The 18,448-nt window shown below is 39.4% G+C and overlaps 1 protein-coding gene across 7 annotated transcripts in view; it reads right to left on the bottom strand.

The window, feature by feature from the left end:
* Window positions 1–18,448, bottom strand: part of LOC111569679 (kelch-like protein 29) — a 339,950-nt gene that overhangs the window by 98,481 nt on the left and 223,021 nt on the right. For all 7 annotated transcript variants that reach the window (XM_023271948.3, XM_055016003.1, XM_055016000.1 and 4 more), the window contains one exon: window positions 1,159–1,357. In XM_023271948.3, coding sequence (XP_023127716.1) covers window positions 1,159–1,357 — 199 coding nt within the window. The remainder of the gene's footprint in view (window positions 1–1,158; window positions 1,358–18,448) is intronic.

Genomic DNA, 18,448 nt, shown 5'->3' with positions numbered 1-18,448 from the left:
TGCATGAATTATTCTTTGATTTTAACAACGTAAACAAACGTGGTTTCCGACATCGGTGGCAGTTAGATGGCGAGTGATTGGCTGGCTGCTTAGGAGAGCTGCTGTTAAAGAGTTTGCTGGAGATGTTTACGTGTTGAGTTTGTTGTTAAAGAGACTCAGTGTAGGAGCTCTGGTAAACAGTCATTTCTTTGATAGTGGAAAGAAAAAGTCTGTCCTGAAAGATTAGCATCATAAAAGTAACCTAACAAGTGTAAATACAAGCGTTATGAATCTACGTTGTTATTTATGGTGTGATTTCACCTGAATAATTTACCCGTTATGGATCAAATCCCAACAAAAACTACATAAAATACTATCTTACCTAACTGTAACAGATACTACAGAGTCTCAAGTGTTATACCTACATTGGTCCATGGCATAAAATGTATTAATTTCACAATAAGGTGGGAATTATTTGATGCCTATTAGGGGTCGACATATGATTTTTTCAGGGCTGATACTAGAACCACATCTTGGTAATCAAGGAGAACGATACTCAATATTTGGAACCAAAACATGAACATGTTGGTGTCAGAAACTCCAACTTTTTAACACTAGCTTTACTAGACCTGACAGTTAGAATTACACTACCAGTCAAAAGTTTGGACACGCCTTCTTAGTCAAGGTTTTTCCCAGAATGTGCAAAGCAGTAATCAAAGAAAAGGGTGGATATTTTGAAAAATTTAAAATATAAAACATGTTTTGACTTATTTTACACTTTTTTTGTTTATGACATAATTCCAGATGTGTTCATTCATAGTTTTGAGGCCTTCAGTGAGAATCTACACTGTAAATAGTCATGAAAATAAAGACAAACCATTGATTTATAAGGTGTGTCCAAATGTTTGACTGGTAGTGTATGACCTTCTGTGTACATGTTCGGTCCAGTATTTACACTAGTTGTTCCCAAAACATTATGGTGTCCTAAATCACTGCTATCCAGTTGTGGGCTAAAATCAATACAGAGCAGTGACGAGTCATAGTCTCCACATGGAGTCCTGACCTCGCTGTCACCTCGCTGCAGTAAAATATAAATAGTGTTTGGTTGTGTGGGAGGCGGATCATGTGACCTGGACCACAGATGCTGCACATCAGTTCATCTTATATGCGTGTTTGTACCTGCAGAAAGCCTCGGCCGGGTCCTGGGCGTCTGCATCTCCTGCCTCGCGTGGGGCAACATGTGGTAGCGTTTGGATTCGTTGACCAGGTCGCGACACGCCTCCGACGATTTGATGAGCTCCTCGTTGTCCACGACGTTCAGCAGGTAGGACGGATGGATGAAGGGAAGACGCACCACCGCCAGCAGCTCCGACAAATGCTGGGAAAACAGAAGGAGAAGAATTAGATGTTAAACCTGCAAGAAGCACAAGCAAAAAATAAAGTTTAAATGAATTTACTCTGGGCAAAACTGGCATGAAGGATCAAAGAACTGTGGTAAATACAGACTTTCACAGTTGTTTTAATACTCAACTTTATTCTAGAAGTTGTTTTTTGCTGTACAAATAGCACTTTTTTTTATATCTTGAAAGAGGACAGGAAAAGAAACTATCACGGTAGATAAAAGCCAGGGCTGTTAGTTGGAGGAAACCTGGCAGTAGCAAGACCATTAGATCAGTTACTGTCAGTGTCAGAGCTTCAAAGCTTCAGTTTAACACCCAGCATGTGTCAGTTTGCTATTTTTATACCTGTGTAGGACAAAATACCCCGACAAGGATGGAAAAAAACAGAGGATACCTTCTAATATCCACATGGTTTTATGTGCCAACATATTCACTCCAGAGACTCAGCCATTAAAAGTTATTCATCACGGAACAAGAAGTCGCCAATAACATTTCCACAAAGTTTCCACGACTTTCATATGCACGTTTGGTTACGCTGTGAGAGTTGAAGCGAGACAGCGGGGGGTATCTTACTTCCACCTTCTGCTTCTGATTTTTTTTTCTTTTTCCTCGTCTCCAAATTAAATCTTTCAACAGACAGCTAATGTTCTTTTGCTGCTAAAATTAAGATCTGGTTCTGGCTAATCACGAGCTATTCAAGCCAAGATGCTGCGGCGCCCTCAGCTATTTTTTTTTTTTGTTTTGTTGTTTTAGGGAAAAAAAAGATTAATTTGACACAATTTTGACTTAAAATTGGCACCTTTAATTTGCTAGGAGTGATGAGCTGGTTCACATCGATTAGGATTTGGAATTAAATGATGGAAATCCGAGTAAAAACCCTTCCGACACAAACATTTCAGCATGTTTGTAAAGTCTCTACATACATTTGTGTGTGCTTATACTATATAGGTGTTCAGAGGAAGGACATACTGTTGCCATGGCAACCATGTCTATAGCTCTGGCTGTCGAGTGATTTTTTTTTTCTTCTTTTTTTCCCCCTTTCCTTGCACAAGTGTATGTGTCCCCCCCACCCGTCCCCCCAATGGGAGTCTCATCTGTGTCGGCAGTAAAAGCTGTAAACAAGCTCGGACAAAGCGACAGAGAGCTGGGCGGAGATCTGACCCCGTTGACCCCCTTCGGCTCAGAGCGACACGACAGAGATCCGCCGAGAGGGACGAGCGACAAAACAACAGACTCGGAGAAACATCATTCAGGGGACAGAACAAACAATAAGCTGACACTCTTGCCTAAGCATCTTCCTCCTCCGACCTGAGGCCTCGGTACGCTCCCGTTTGTTCTCCTTGATGCATCTGACCAGAAAGGAGGGAATAAGAAAAAAAGCCTGGAGAGGAGGCAGGAAGACGAGCGAGGATGTAAAGATGACGGCAGAAATCTCCCGGTGACATTTCCTCTTTTAACAAAACACCAGCCTGAAATCGGGACTTCCTGCCTCTCCTTACCCACGATGCACACGCCGCATTTTGTCAAACAAACAGTTCGATACCCTCATAAACACTCACTGGTTGCTCGAAGCACCTCAGCTCCAACACGAACGAGGAGCTGAAGTCTAAAGCAGGCTACTTAAAATACTCGGGTATTCTCCCGGGAAGACTCCCCCGGCTCAAGAGGAGCTACTACTTCCAATTAAAGTGCCCCCATTGTGGGAGACCTGACCCAGTAGTTACTGAGTCATGTCACACTCAAATGGAGGACTTAAGCTTCAGGCTCTCTGCTCTGGACTTTTATTACAAGCTACTTTTCTGCAGGTCTGCCGCTACATCACCTGCATTAGTCTCATTAGGACGACGTATCATGTCAGTAATGCCTGTAATTGGATTGGATTGGAAAAAAAAGAAAATGCATAAGCTTTTTTTCAACAAATATTCTTTAAATATTACAAGTTAAAAAGGAAGGGATTGAATTTTGTGATGTTTAAAGCAAATTTGGGCTCATGAGACGGTGTACGAGTGTCCGCAGGTCATCTGAAATAGGTCCACTACTGACCGTTCTGACCCTCGGAGCTAAATTAAAGCTGTATATGGGGCAGTTCCAGCCAGGTGGTGCCCTTCATGGCACAGCAGAAATAAATGGGTTCAACCTCCCGTGGGTGCATCTGGAAATCTTGCTCTTTTTTGGAAACGGCAGGTGGACTGGCTCCAATTTTTGTCTTTGGGCTTCTCAGGTGTGAAGTTGCAGGTCGTGCGGGTTTCGCCGGGGCATGCTCCCAGCAACTAATTTCCCAGTCGATTAAACAAGAATTTATACTTCGATTAGTTTAAAAAGTAAGAAAACACCGGCTGCCCTCCAATCTGGCCGTGTTTATTTTGGTGACAAGGCGAGTTCGGACGCTAAGTTTTATTAACTTTCAGAAGTCTTTGGGCCAATATATAATTGAGGGACTTTTGAAGTCCATGGGATATATCTTGCATACATTTTTATTATAAGTTAAAAAAAACTAATGCTTTTTATGTTCATTATGATCATGTCTTTACAAATTCCATAATTATTTATTATAGAAATGATCACTTATTAATAAAAAAATGACTGGATATGTCAACTAAATAACCGTCAGAATTTAATAACAACCACCTTCTAATTAGCTAAACAATAATAAAATGAGCTTTTTCAAAAAATGCTTTGATTGTTTTCATTTTATTAAGTTGAAATAATCATGACTGATATTCCTTTTTTGGCAATATATCACATTTTATATGGAAAACAAATTGTATCACTTTCCACTAAGTTCCCCAATACAAAAACACCTCTCAAGGAAGTGTGTTAATTCCAGATCACATGACCTGCTCCACATGATGTCATTTCCTCCTGAAGAAAAGACTGGCAAGACTCCAAGGCTTTCTGAGTTATTTAATATAAAGTAGTCAACAGGTTTACTAGAATATCTTTAGAAATAACTTTCAATTTTAATTTTACTCAATTGTATATATAATATTTAGAAGAATCTTTCTGTAAAAATGTCATGTGGTGTTTGGTTATAGGCACCCATGTTGATTTTAGGCCTGAAAACAGCAAAAATGTCAACTATGATACCTGTCAACTATGTTAGAAAAAGTCCTGCAATTATATATTGACCCCTTTAACAAAGTGGACGCATGGCATGTGCTGAGCTGCATTATCTTTTTAAACCAAACAGGAATACAGCATCTGAAGATAAACAAAGTCATATTAGTTTTCAGAGTGTAGGGCTGGATGTGGAAACACGCTGCTCCAATACAAGGTTACATGCTGGTTTCTTGTGAAAATAAAATCACGCTGTAATTTTTTTAAAAATCTACTGTTATTTTACAGAATTTGGTAAATTACAGATAATTAATAGTAAAATCACAGAAAAAGTATTAATTGACATAATGACTGTAAAAAAAAGAAAAAAATGAGACAAAATAATATATAATGATATCCACATAAAAATCTGTAATTTTACAAATGATATTTTGTCTTTTAACAACAGTTGACCATAAAATTATAATAATTTTGATTCTATTTAAATCAGAAAAAATAGAATTATTTGACAAAATGCAGTTATTTGAAATATAAAATATGTACATTAGGGTTTTGAAAAAGGATTTTTAAAAAGTTAAAGGTATTTTAAAGATTTTGCCTTTTCTGATAAACTACAGTTAAAATCTAAACAAATAATAGTTAAAAAGTATAAATTTATCTGTCAAAGGCCAAAACTGTAAATAACATCCAATTCAAAGATCTTTAAATTCATCCCTCTTTAGAGCATTTGACCATAAATTACACTGTTTTTGTTGTCTTTAAAACATAAAAAATGCTTACTGTACAAATATTTGGCATATTTTTAAAGACAGATTATAAATATTAAGGACTGAAAAATGATAAATAATTTTCTAAACTGTTATTTTATAAATTTTTTTGTTTTCTTGATTTACTAATATCAAACAAAATCACCAAAAAAGTATATTGATTGTAAAACAAAACAGAAAAAACAGGCCAAAACTGCAACTAATGTCCACATTAAAAAACTGTATTGTAATTTAAATCTGCAAAAAAATATATTGTTTTACTGATATTTATTTTCTAGCTATTTACTCTCTTTTTTTCTTTTTACGGTTTATTATTTTTTTTCTGGCAATTTATTTATTTATTTTATACAGTGTGCAGTGTTGCAACCCTACATTCAACCAACCAGCACAGTTTGACAGTATTTTGACATAGAAAATCAAAATCCTGTCAAACGGCACTGGTTTTACCAGATGTCGTTCGTCCCACGTTGATGATTTACAACATCTGTGGGGAGATGTGAGCTGCCGTCTGCTGGGACTACAGCCGCGATGCAACAGTAAACCAACCTTTTATATTAATATAATACTAATTATCTGTTAATCCGGCTAGTATTTCTGGTGCTGATTGGCAGAGACAGTAACTTTGAACCATTTAGTCAACAAATCGAGCACATCACCAATACAGAAGTTCCAATTCTTTAGCGCTTTGTGGACTTTTCTTTCATGTTGGCCTGAAAGTTGAGCATCGACTTTGGAAACAGAGTATTTGATTTGATGCTACAGAACAGCTATGAAATGGACTAGATTGTTCTGTTTGCAGTGTTTCAATGGTCAATACTGAATTCTGGAGCAGGTATTTGTTGGTTTGTTTTCGTATTATAGCAAAAACCCGGAAATCTGACATTTCAAGTACAGGTCATGCATGTCAACTCTCTCAATTTCAATCCTACTGAGTTACTAGCAGAATGTGTCTCAGTGTGACTGAACCCAACTGTACTCCACAATGTCCCTGCAGTTGTTCTGCTGCAAAGTGTTCCTGGTTAGTTCAGGGTCACAAAAGGCTGCAGCACTTGAGTAAAAGCTGACAGAACAGAGCAGCGAGGGAGGATGGATTGCAGAGTTATACTGACTAAAGAGCAAAGACTGGTGGGGTTTGAAAGAGAAGCTTGAAAACTGATAAAAAGGACAAATTTCAAGTAGGTTGAGAGAGAAAGATGGAGGTTTGAGCCATTGGGTAAAAAAACAGGGTTCGAGTCAAGTGGCAGGAAGGTGCATAACCATCTTAAGCTCTATTTACATGGGATTAGTATTACCTCGGGATCAGTGGTGATTTGTAATAATTGTGGAGGATGTCTGTGATCTTAATCCTGTGTGAATACAACATATCTGTAATTTGTAAAGTAAAAATTCCACCGCAAATTACCTACCATATTTCACTAAACACCGACGTCCTGTGATAATACTAGTCCTATGCCGATCTGCAGCTCAGTGATTTTTTAAAATATTGACAGCATTTTAGGTGCAAATGCAGGAGTAGGCTGATACACAACAGGCCTATGGACCATTAGCAGAAACGGCAAAATCAGATCAACAAGAAGAAGAAAATTTGGGAGGATAGTCAGATGGATGACATGCGTAGCAGCATGCGGTAAGAAACACTTTTCTAGGCCTATCTTTCAACAGATTTAATACAAATGCCCTGACGGCCCGTTATCCCGACAACGCTGCCTGCTGTTCTCAAGTCATGCTGCTGCAGGTATCACAGGTATCACACCGTATTCTGTGACCCACATGGATGTGACAGCAGCGGATGTTGTGATGTGATTTGACCTCATATCCAGGCTGTAATGTCAGTAAATTCAAGTAAAATACAGACTTTGCTTATCCCGTGCAAATGCACTGCAAGAACCACAGACATGGGGGTAATTCACAAATTACCAGAGATCCCCTGGTAATACTAATCCTGTGTGAATAGTACTTTAGAAAGTATCAGAATATAAACAATTTGTATTGCTGGTGCAGACTTGCAAGAATAACAGCATCAACTAATTATGCATAGTTCTAGTTTTGCCCAAAAGTTCTGGTCTCTTGCAGTCCAAAACCACACAGCTTAGTTGAGCTGGGAACTCTATCGTTCATATACCAGGTGTTTCCCTTCTCTTCTTTTGTGCAGTCCATCCTGTAATAGATATCAATGAATAAAAGTATTCAAAAATGGTCATCAAATGTGCTTTTTTTTTTTTTTTTTAAGGAACAAGCTGCTTCCAGAGTTTGACAAATTCTGGGCACGACCAGTCGGCAACTCAAGATTCTTAAAACCATGACGGGTGTCTGCATTGGAACTCACAGCACATGCAGCATTGTCTCAGAACAACCATCCTCCGTCACACATGCAAGCTTAGGTATGCTTTCTGTTGTCTGTCTGTGGAAAATGATATACAAAAATGGAAAGAAAAAAAAACAAGGCATCCCACTGTACCATCTGCAAATCCTCGCTACATACAAACCCACATCTGTTGCAGCCTCTCTTCGCTTGCCAAATATCTTTTAATGGTAGTAAAACTACCTCAAAGAGAGCAGCTGGTGTCTGCAAAAAGGTAAGGACGGCTAGTGCTGCCACATACAGGAAAAATATCAGCCCAAAAATACGCCCACGCTCGCATACAGACGCAGAGAGACATGCACATGTGAATAGAGAAGGAGACAGATGGGCACATTCAGCCGTAATATCTCTACTGTGATTGTACAGCTAAAAAAGAATGTGTTGTTTGTGGTCAAAGCTGCTGTTAATCTGGACGGTGTGTTCGGTATGGAAGTTGATTTGACCCTAAATCTTGTTAGTGAGATTAAGACAATGTATAATCTCTGAGGCTGATTAAATGTACAACATGGGATATCCCCTGTAAGTGGATGGAAGCAAAGAGTCTGCTGCTCTACATTAATTCAGCTCTCTGGCTCCATCTCCCTCCCTCTGTCCTTCTATTTCTAATAAAAAAAAAAAAAAAAGAAGAAAGAATTACTCTCATCTCTAATTCTAACTAACTCACTATCTCTCCCACTTCTTTTTCACTTTCTGCCTCTCTCTCCACCTCCATTCCCGCTCCTCGCTCTTCCTCCCACACATGCATATATCGGCATGGAAATGAGGGAGAGCTGCACACTTGGTGCTAATATTCAAATCCAAAGTGTCAGACCCCACAAAAAAAGAAGAAAAAAAAAAAGAGTCCTGCTTGATGCCAGCCATTGAAAGTACACAAGCAGAAAGTACTGCAGAAACTGTTTACTCAAAACTGTTGTTTGTGTGTTAAAACATTTGATGGATTCGTATGAAATCAGTCACAAACATTCCTGTTCTCCTCAGGATGAACTGAAGAGACTCTGTGATCTTTCATCATGTCAAAATTACAGCACTGACTCACAACACTAGCATCCTCAGCTCTACTTTATGTGCTTAATGCTGATTAAGAATAGTACAAACATACCTGCATGTTAGCATGCTAATGTTAGCATTTAGCCCAAAGCGCTGCTGTGCCTTGTAACCTTTCCAGAAAGTGCAAATGACAACAGGGATCTGTTGCTCTGAAGGAGAGAAATGGTGAATAATTCATGTGATTTTGGGGCTGAACTTTCAAAGACAACTACAACCTGAAAACCACATACATCAATCCCACCGCTGAGATATTGTGTTAAAAATATACATTTCATTATTTCATCCTCTCAACCTGTATTAAAGGTCCCATATTATATTCATTTTTAACAAGGTAATTAAGCCTCTCATGTCCCCAGGATGTGCATTTCAAGTTTCAGCTCAAAATAGCACACAGATCATTAATTTCAACATCCCTACAACATGGCTAGTTTTAGCTCTGATCCTTATGGGTTGTTTAAATGTCAGTAGCTTTAAATCCAACTGAGCTCTATGGCAAGCTCCTTTAACTTGTATAAGCTGCACTGTGAGAAAGAATATCCGCCCGTCCATTATCCATACACCGCTTAATCCTCAATCGGGTCGCGGAGGGGCTGGAGTCTATCCCAGCTGACTTAGGGAGAAGAAGGGGACACCCTGGACAGGTAACCAGTCTATCACAGGGCCACGTATACAGTAAACACAAACAATCACACTCGCATTCATGCCTATGGACAATTTAGAGTTACCAGTTAACCTGAAAATGTTTTTGGACTGTGGGAGGAAGCTGGAGTACCTGGAGAAAACTCACGCATCCACAGAGAGAACATGCCAATTCCACACAGAAAGATCCCGGGAAGACGGGGATGTGAACCGGAGATCTTCTAGCTGGAAGGTGAAAGTGTTAACCACCACGCCACTGTGCAGCCATAAGAAAGAATATGTTAAAAAAATAAATAAAAAAAATAAATAAACGCTAAAATGCTGTAAAAAAAAAAAAAAGCGTAAATAAATAAAGTGAAAATAATGGCAAATATCAGTAAAAGAAATATATTGTTAGTCGATTTAAATATAGTAAAACAGTATAATTCTATAGTCACATACTGTAAAAGAACAAATTGTAAAAATGTAGATATGGTGAGTGTGGACACTATATACAGTTTTGGCTTGTGTTTTGTGTTTTTACACAATCAATATGTAAATTAATAAGATTTTATGTTATTAAACAGATAGTACCTGTAGTTTAACAAAATAAAGAAAACAATGCTAGAAAATAGCATCTCAAAAATGATTTACCATTTTTCAAATATTAATACACAAAATTTTCTTTCAAATAATGGCAATGACTGAAAAATTATATTTTTACTGATTTAAATGCAGTCAAAAAAATAATTTAGGATCAAACACTGTAAAAGAATAAATGACTGTAAAAACACTGATCTTTGATGCGGGTGTTGTTTACAGTTGTGGTCTGTAAAACAATCCTTTTTCTGAATTTTACTAGTTATCTTCCATAATTTAACATAATGGGAAAAATCTGTAAAATAACAGCAAAGTGTTTTGAAAAATTTACAGTTAAAAACTGACTTTAAAAAAATATTTTTAACAGAGTGAGTGTTTGACTTTAGAATTAACGCTACAGTCATTTTCACAATTAGTTACAGAATCTTTACTATAGATATCTATATCAGTAGAGATGTCCGTAGTTTAGTTTGGACCAGTCAAAATATCTGCTGTAGATATCTCAAGCATCAAGATGACTTGTCTGCATTGCTATGAATGACGCTGCTCATGTGAGGTTTTCCACTGGATACTGATCCAGCGTCAGCAGAGGTCACTGTGACTGTTGTGGTGGATTAGTTTGAAAAGAAAATTCCAAGAAACAGAAAGAGTTCATCAGTGAGAAGTTTGTAGAGAACGAGTGCTTTGTTCATCAGCGACTTGTGGTTGAAATTTATCAGAACTTTGGCCTCATGCTGCTCTGACGTGGCGTTAAAACAGCTTGTCATATCCGGCTACAGTTCCAGTACCGTACGTTTGAAAAGCAGGATGCCTCTGCTTCCCATTCGCTGTAGCTTCTGACATAATCACAGATAACTGCGATGTCATTTCGCCTTGTCAAAATTCTAATTTGTGATATTACATTCGGACGAGACAATATTCAGATTTTTTAAAACAGAATTTAAGACATCTAAAAAGGACAAAGTAGATATCTTGTATTGAGGGGAATTAAAGATATGTAGAATTATGATGAGTAAGAATTAAATAGTAGATATCTGCAGCTGAAATTATAACTAATCATAATTCAGCGGCAGATATCCACAGTCGAAATGAAAGATATCTGAAGCTTAACTGAAGATATCTATAATGAGAAACCCCATATATAGAGATACACAGACATGAATGATAGAAGTGACACAATTTCTCCTGGAAGAATGACATTGCAGATATCTGCAATGTTCTTTTTGACCAGGAGGAATTGAATTCTGGATATCTCAAATATATATCCATTTGAGCTATTTGTGTCCGCTCAGTGGCAGAAAGAAGAAGGAGGAGGCGGAGTCCAAATGGAGGCGGAGCCTATCATTGGCTCTCTAGACATACTGAAGATGCATAATTATGTTGATTTAGGTGGGATTTTGTAGACTATGTCAACTTTAACCTCAACAACACAAGCTAAAATAAATCTTCCATTAAGTTTCTCTTGTGAAATCTTGTTGTCGATAGACTCATGAATTGTGCACCTTTTTGGTGAACCGAGGCTATTCTTGTGCTTTATGGATACTTGGATATTCTAAGATTTGTTACAAGCCTCAAACTGTGTTGAAGGCTGAATTTTCAGCATCTCAAAAAACTTCTCCAAAAAAAGTAACTCGATATTTGAACAGACTGAGACCTTCCTTGGGTGTTAACGCTGGTAAATACTGATGAATGCCGAGGCGTGCAGGCTTTTTACCATCCTCCTTCAAAGCATGTAGAGAGAGGAGTTACACGCGGCACGCTGGATGCACGCCTTCTGAGCTGTAACACGGTGAGATTTTCATTTGTCTACATGTGTGCATGCATGCAACATGAAGCAGGTTAAACGAGAGCAGTCACGACACTCCAGACCAGCGAGCGACACTCTGAGCAGATGAGAGGAGGAGGCATGTATCCAACTCCGTCTCTCTCCATCTCCAGCAGGCTCTCGAGCAATCGCTCCCTCATGCACAGGCACGCAAAAGTGAATGCGAGCGCCGTCCCTCCAGACGAATGGTGTGACCTGTCATTTTCATCTCCTCGCCTACTCATCCAAGCAATCCTCGCACACTTTTAAACGGAGATGGCATCTAATTGATGCAAATTAACAACAGCTACTGTGCCAACTGCAAGATACCGGGACCACTGCACATGATCTTTTCACATTTCTAATAAGGAGTTCAGTGTTTTTTTTAACACGTAGAACATATGGAAAGTATCCACCGGAGACTGAGGACATATGGAGATACTCCTTTTTAGCTCATCTGCCCACACATGCACTCTTTATTCCCCCCTTGTTCCATTCTCCCTGGATGAGCAGCATTTATGAGGCGCCCATATGTGTATCCACTTATATCTTGATATGCAACCCAGATAACATCTTGTGATTTCGCCCCTTCATTGGTCTCCATCTTTACGCTCGCTGACCGATTTACACAAACGCAGGTCAACATTCACAGCGGATGCCCTGAAGCCTCATCAGAATGCATCTACCGCTAAATTTGCAAGGAAAATGCTGCTGCACAGGCTGTCTCTGGGAAAAACAAGAAGAAAAACTCACTTTTTCTTTTCCCTTCATTCACATTCACACACACACACACACACACACACACACACACACACACACACACACACACACACACACACACACACACACACACACACACACACACACACACACACACACACACACACACACACACACACACACACACACACACACACACACACACACACACACTGAGGCAGGTGGACAGAGGATGTGAATAGGTTGAGCCTGCTGAAAGGCAGGGATAATGTGTCTAACAGGGAGCCTCTCAGATCTGTCAGAGGCAGCAGAGAGGCAGCCGGGAGACCGCCATCCGCTAACACAGATGACAAATGTCCACTGAGCATTTCCCATTCCACTACTGTCAGTGAGGACTAACGCCTCTTATTGTGTGTGTGCGTGTGTGTGTGTGTGCGTGTGTATGTGTGTGTGTGTGTGTAAAATGATTCAATGCCACCACAGCGTCAAATAAATGGCACAGCAACGGTCATATCTATTTGCTTTGCTCTGAGCAGATAAAAGTATGCGCCTGCTTTAGTGTGAAAAATGGTTGACTTGATGCTTAAAACACAACCCTGTATGAAAAAATAAAACTCCGATTGACTTACAAGTGCGTGTTCAATAGAGCGTGTGCCCATGTTTACCCTCACGACGCTAACAAACGCACTCAGCCGAAAGGACTGTGGCCTTTCGGAGTGCATGCAGGTTCACGGGAGAAAATACACGCACGTGCACATTATGGACGAGTAAAATATGCTCCTGCAAATGGCAATTCATTTGGATTCCAGTGATGCTTTGTCGAGCGTGTTTGCGACTGCATGGCTACGTCTGCTTATCAGCCAGAAGGACGGATTGTGGAGAGAGACGTAGCGGACGACAGACGCTCAACGCTGCCCTGAGCAACTACTGACAGGTGCAATGTGTCGTCCTCTGACGCCCATTTCAGCATGACTTCATTCAAAGGATGAAGAAAAAAATAGCAGCTTTCTTCCGCTGATATAATTCCAAACATATTTGTAGGGGAGACTTGCTTTCTATATATTAACATAAAACTTTCTGGCTGAGTTCTCAACTCACTGAATTATGTTTTTTTTTTGTGAAAAAAGGAGATTATTTTTGGGGGCATTTTTGCCTCTATTATACGGATGGCTGAAGAGAGACAGGGAAATGGGGAGGGAGAAGGGCTGACATGCAACAAAGAGCCCAGACTGGAATTGAACCTGAGGCTCAGACGTATTTAATGGTGTGCATGCTCTACCAGATGAGTTATCTTTGACATCAGTGGTATCTAGCATATGCTTAGTGCACCAGAACAACACCACAACACTTTATTCTCTGACAGGAAAGAACGAGAGTGTTCACAGTTTGCATAATTGGCTGAAATTCATACATTTTTTTTAAGCGCCTGGAGACCAAAGTGTCATTAAAGCATATGTATGGCAAGCTGTTTTAACATTTAATAGCTTATTAACGATCTGGAATTATTATTACAGGTATCAACAACATCTTTTTGAATAGTCCCAATTACTCTGACTACTCAAAACTTTTATTCCAAATATCTATCAGTTCATTTCGACTAGTTCTGATATCTGCACTACATATCATATCCTGTTTTGACTAATAAATGCTAAAATGGTTTACTATACCAACGTCACAAGAGAGCCAATAAAAACCAACTGAGTGGTTAAAAAGTTGTATTGGCATTCAAGGTGTTCTGGGGCAGTAAAAGACATCAAGTTGCTTTGATTGATTCACGTCAACTCGTGCAATGAGTAACACACGAAAAAAACATTCCACCTTAAAAGTTGCCGGTAGCTCCTGGAATGGCAAGAAATGAAATGATTTTTTCCACCTAGCTAACTGCTAAGGATGTCCTCTAGCTACTGTGTATTAGCACAGCCTGCAGTTCATCCTAGCTCAGCTGAAAAGTCACAGAATTTTTTGAGTCAATCACGGCTTTCCCGGTGCTCCACAGAGGCCAGCACTTTTGCTTTTCACAGAATTAAGTGGGAACAAGTGTTTATTTTTAGCAAATGTATTGTGATTAAATATGGCAATTTTAATCCTAGATCTGGTTAAGTTTTTCCCCAGAAGTGCATGTCACAGGTGAGCAGCTCAAAGACTGCCAGAAAGTTTAAAATCTACTGATTCTTTCTGTTTTCTCAGTTTCAGGCTCTGAAATAAAATGGTTTTATTTTGGCAATTTTTTTTAAAAGAAAACATGTCTTTCAAGCGCTCTGATGGGTTCTGGGTTTTAGAGCGTTAAACTTGGACAGCCTGAGCTGCATCCACAACATCTAAATCGAAAGCTTGCTAAGCTATGTTTTCACAGTGCAGCCTGTTAGTTTGACCTCTGCATACACTGCAGCAGCACAAACATAAACAGAATTATTTAAAACATAAATACACGTCTTGTTTCGCCTATATGGCTAAATGCTGCAATACTTACTATATCAATGGTATCAGTTAATACTGCTTATCTAGATGTTTGGATATTCATGAGGTCAGTCTAACATCTGCTGGTGTGGTCAGTTATTATGCATGCACCACATCTCCAGTACCTTCCTATTCTCCCTTTGATGACACAGCGGAGTACGTTTTATTATTCCTCAGAAATCTTGATCTAATAGAGAAATTTGCATTCTGTGAACAGCTAATTTGTTTGTTCTCTATAAGTCATATCGCCCATGCAGCTCTCGTGTGTTGATAAGAAGAAGCCGAGATGAGACGCCTTTAACTCGCTGTGGATATGCAGCCGCCGTGGTTGAGTGGCTGCGCTTCAACTGGCTGCACACATCAGGACTGAGCGCGCTCTGGGACAACAAAGGACACAGATGAGAATGGAGGTCTGGGGTTCACCGGCTTGCATCAGATCCCGTCCACTCTCTAATGCGCAAGTAGCACTTGAGCCGCTCTGCAAGTAATTTCCAGTCTTGTGTGAGTACAGGACCGGGATATGAACAATGACACCCAGTGATTTCCTGTGCAAATCCCCTTGTGTGTTTGTGTGTGCATGCAAGAAAGAGATGAAGAGGAGAGGAGGCAGCAAGGCAGAAGAAAAAGCAAACATTGTCCGCTGCATCAATCTCCATTGTCGGGCTTTGTCTCTTCAAAGTGTGTATTTGTCACAGATCACGCCGGCAGTGGCCTGCGTCGGGTTCATTTCAGCTCACTCCACAAGAGCTTCAGTTTCCTCTTCAAGGATGATTGCTGTGACATAAAGCTCCTCTTATCAAAAAAAAAAACAAAAAAACAAATTAACCATTCCTTGAGGGGTTCAAGATGATGAAAAGTTTCTATTTTGAACTTGGAGCCTAAAAAGAGAAAGACTAAATTAAAAGTGATGCTCGTGGTGATAGGGTCATTTATCGTTTTGAAGGTAAATGAATCGTAAAACAGTGAGGGAAACTCAGTTTAAGTCCCGACTCAGCCTCAAAGCATTTTCGTCTTTGATAATTTTATACTCTAACTACATAATGATAGCATCATTTGTTCTGGGAAAATGATTTTTTTTTCTCCTTAATGAGCGCTGGAGGAGAAAAATATCACCGCACTGCCAGAGTCAATTGTATAAAATCTTCAAAATAATAAGCAGTAACTTATAAGCATAAGAAGTAATACCTTTAACTATATTAATTTGGCTTGGGAACTGCAAATGTCAGGGCAGGCCATTGTTATTTCTGATGAGTGGACAGCAGGTCCTCTCTAATAGCACGGCTGGTCTTTTTTTTATCACAAAAATACACCATTAACTGTCCTTTTTAGCTGTTACATTAGTTGGCCACTTTCCAAAGAGCCAATTAATCAGCCTCTTTTGTCAGGCTGAGTCACCTGGCAAGATAGGATCCTTCATGAAATATGTTGAAGTGAGGCGTAATGGAGGTCCTATTCAGGGATTTGGCAGAGACTGGCCTGTTATAATTGGAGCCATGTGTCTGTGGTCGTCCCACAAAAGGCGTCTGGGTGAAAGGAAGGACAGGTCTCCCTCCGTCAGCACCTTCAGAGAGAAAACATGACGGAGGCCACCGTTTTTCTTGTCTGTCTTATGGAACCAGATTGAATGAGAGCGTTTCACAATTAGTCAAGAACAAAGCTGCGTGTTTTGAGGCATGCATACATTAACGTCTGATTAATTTATTCTGATTTATGTTCGCGGCTGAATCATGTGTTGATCTTTGATTAGAATATAAAATGACAAAACTGTGGAAAGTTGCCCTCATCACCTCAATGAGCATTTTCTCAAAAAAAAACAAACAAACAAACAAAAAAAACAGGAGTCGATTAAATGTCAGGTCTCTGATAATGGCCAGGGATGTGGTCGACAAAAAACAAATACTGGCAGGGAAAACAACAATCCAGCTGTTGTTCAATATGGTATTCCTGCAGTAAAAGCAGTGTTAAGAAATTCAAGGTTTCTGTCCACTGGAGCAAAGCTGCAAGCTCCAAGGCTGAAAACTGAAGTGTTTAAAACTGCAGTTCCTTTCACGACCTCCAAAAGCGAGTCAGTCCCCATAGAACTCATGTTAAAATGTCCGACCTTACAGCAGAAATAAACAGTTTACAGCCTGTTAAGAGTCGTGGTTCTGGTCTTTATGGCTAATTTCTGTGTTAATGACAACTGTACAGAGGGTGGACTTTTATATAACTCACCTGTTTAAATTGTATTAAGGCTTAGAGTTACACAAAATTAAACATGTGGCTAACCTCAGCTCCACTTCTTTGCTCATTTTTTAGGTAAATCTACCACACTGTCCTCCAAAACTGCTTTTCAGGAGACCTGTAGGTGACATCACGGAGGCTCTGTCCATTTTTATAGACTTTGTACTACAAGTTGGGGCACAAGCCAGCAAAAAATGATGATGAAAGGCATGAAAGAAGCATAGGAGAAAACCTTATACTGCCATGAGGAGGTGTCAACTTAAACAAAGCATATGTCTGTCAGAGCAATCAGGGTTTATTGTGTTACTGATGAGATAATAACGACGCAGAGAAAAAACATAATAGCATTCGGCATCTACTGGCTGCTCATCTCTATATTAAGTATATTAATGGTATTCACCAGCGACCTATTAATCAGTTGAATATTGACTGACTATGTTGTGTCTGAATCAGCCAGGGGGTCAAGGTAGGAGTAGAAGCTGCTTTCACTGCTTTAATAGAGCAGGGCACTGGTTGTATACGCTGGCTGAGACATCATTGCAGCTGTATGTCGGCGTGGTAATTGTACAGATGTAAATGCTCCTGAGTGGGCGTGTCGGCACAGTCCTAGCTTTGTAGCAGCCCTGCTAATGGACATCAGCTAAAATGTAATGCATGGTCTGTCATACGTTCTATGTGTGCTCCATTAATGTTTACCGTTCAGTGGCTCATTTTGTCTTTTATTTACCTCCATGTTTGCTTGGAAAGCTGTGACAGCATGAGTGTGACAGTGGGATGATCAAAACCCCCATGATAGCACAGATAGGTGTAGGCGGAGAGATGATCTGCTCATTGTGAAAACAAGAAGTTGTGTCAACAAATCTAAATCGCGTCACTGTTTTTCTAAAGTCTGGGCATCTACTTTGCAGTGTAGGAAGTATATAATGCAGCAACTTTAATAAAGCAAATGAGAGCAGATGAAAACAAATCTTCGGACTAAAATATGACGAATTTTACTCAATATATAGAAGGAATTCAGAATGAACATGCCTCTAATATGACACTCCTTTAAATTCTAATTTTCTTTCCCAAGCTGCATCCAAGTGCTTGTTCAAAGGGAATCCAAAGGAAACTCTAGATTTGTTGTGTTTCTCTGTATAAAATTTGTAAAGGTGACATATGTTACGAATTAGCACTATAAACACTGCCCATTCAAAAAAACATCCGCACACTCTAATATTTCATTGAACTCTAAGAACAATAAACATTCACCATGCCATCATTTCAATAAGCTTCTGAAATCTCACAGCATTTATTTTTGTTCAGAGTTGCATTAATTTTCTACCAAGATCTTATATGGATGATGGGAGAGTCAGACCGCTGTGCAAAGTCTTCTCCAGAACATCCCAAAGATTCTCAGTGGGGCTGAGGTCTG

This window comes from Amphiprion ocellaris, chromosome 12, assembly GCF_022539595.1.
Source record: "Amphiprion ocellaris isolate individual 3 ecotype Okinawa chromosome 12, ASM2253959v1, whole genome shotgun sequence".
NCBI lineage: Eukaryota > Metazoa > Chordata > Actinopteri > Pomacentridae > Amphiprion > Amphiprion ocellaris.
This window is presented reverse-complemented; position numbering and strand designations above follow the sequence as displayed.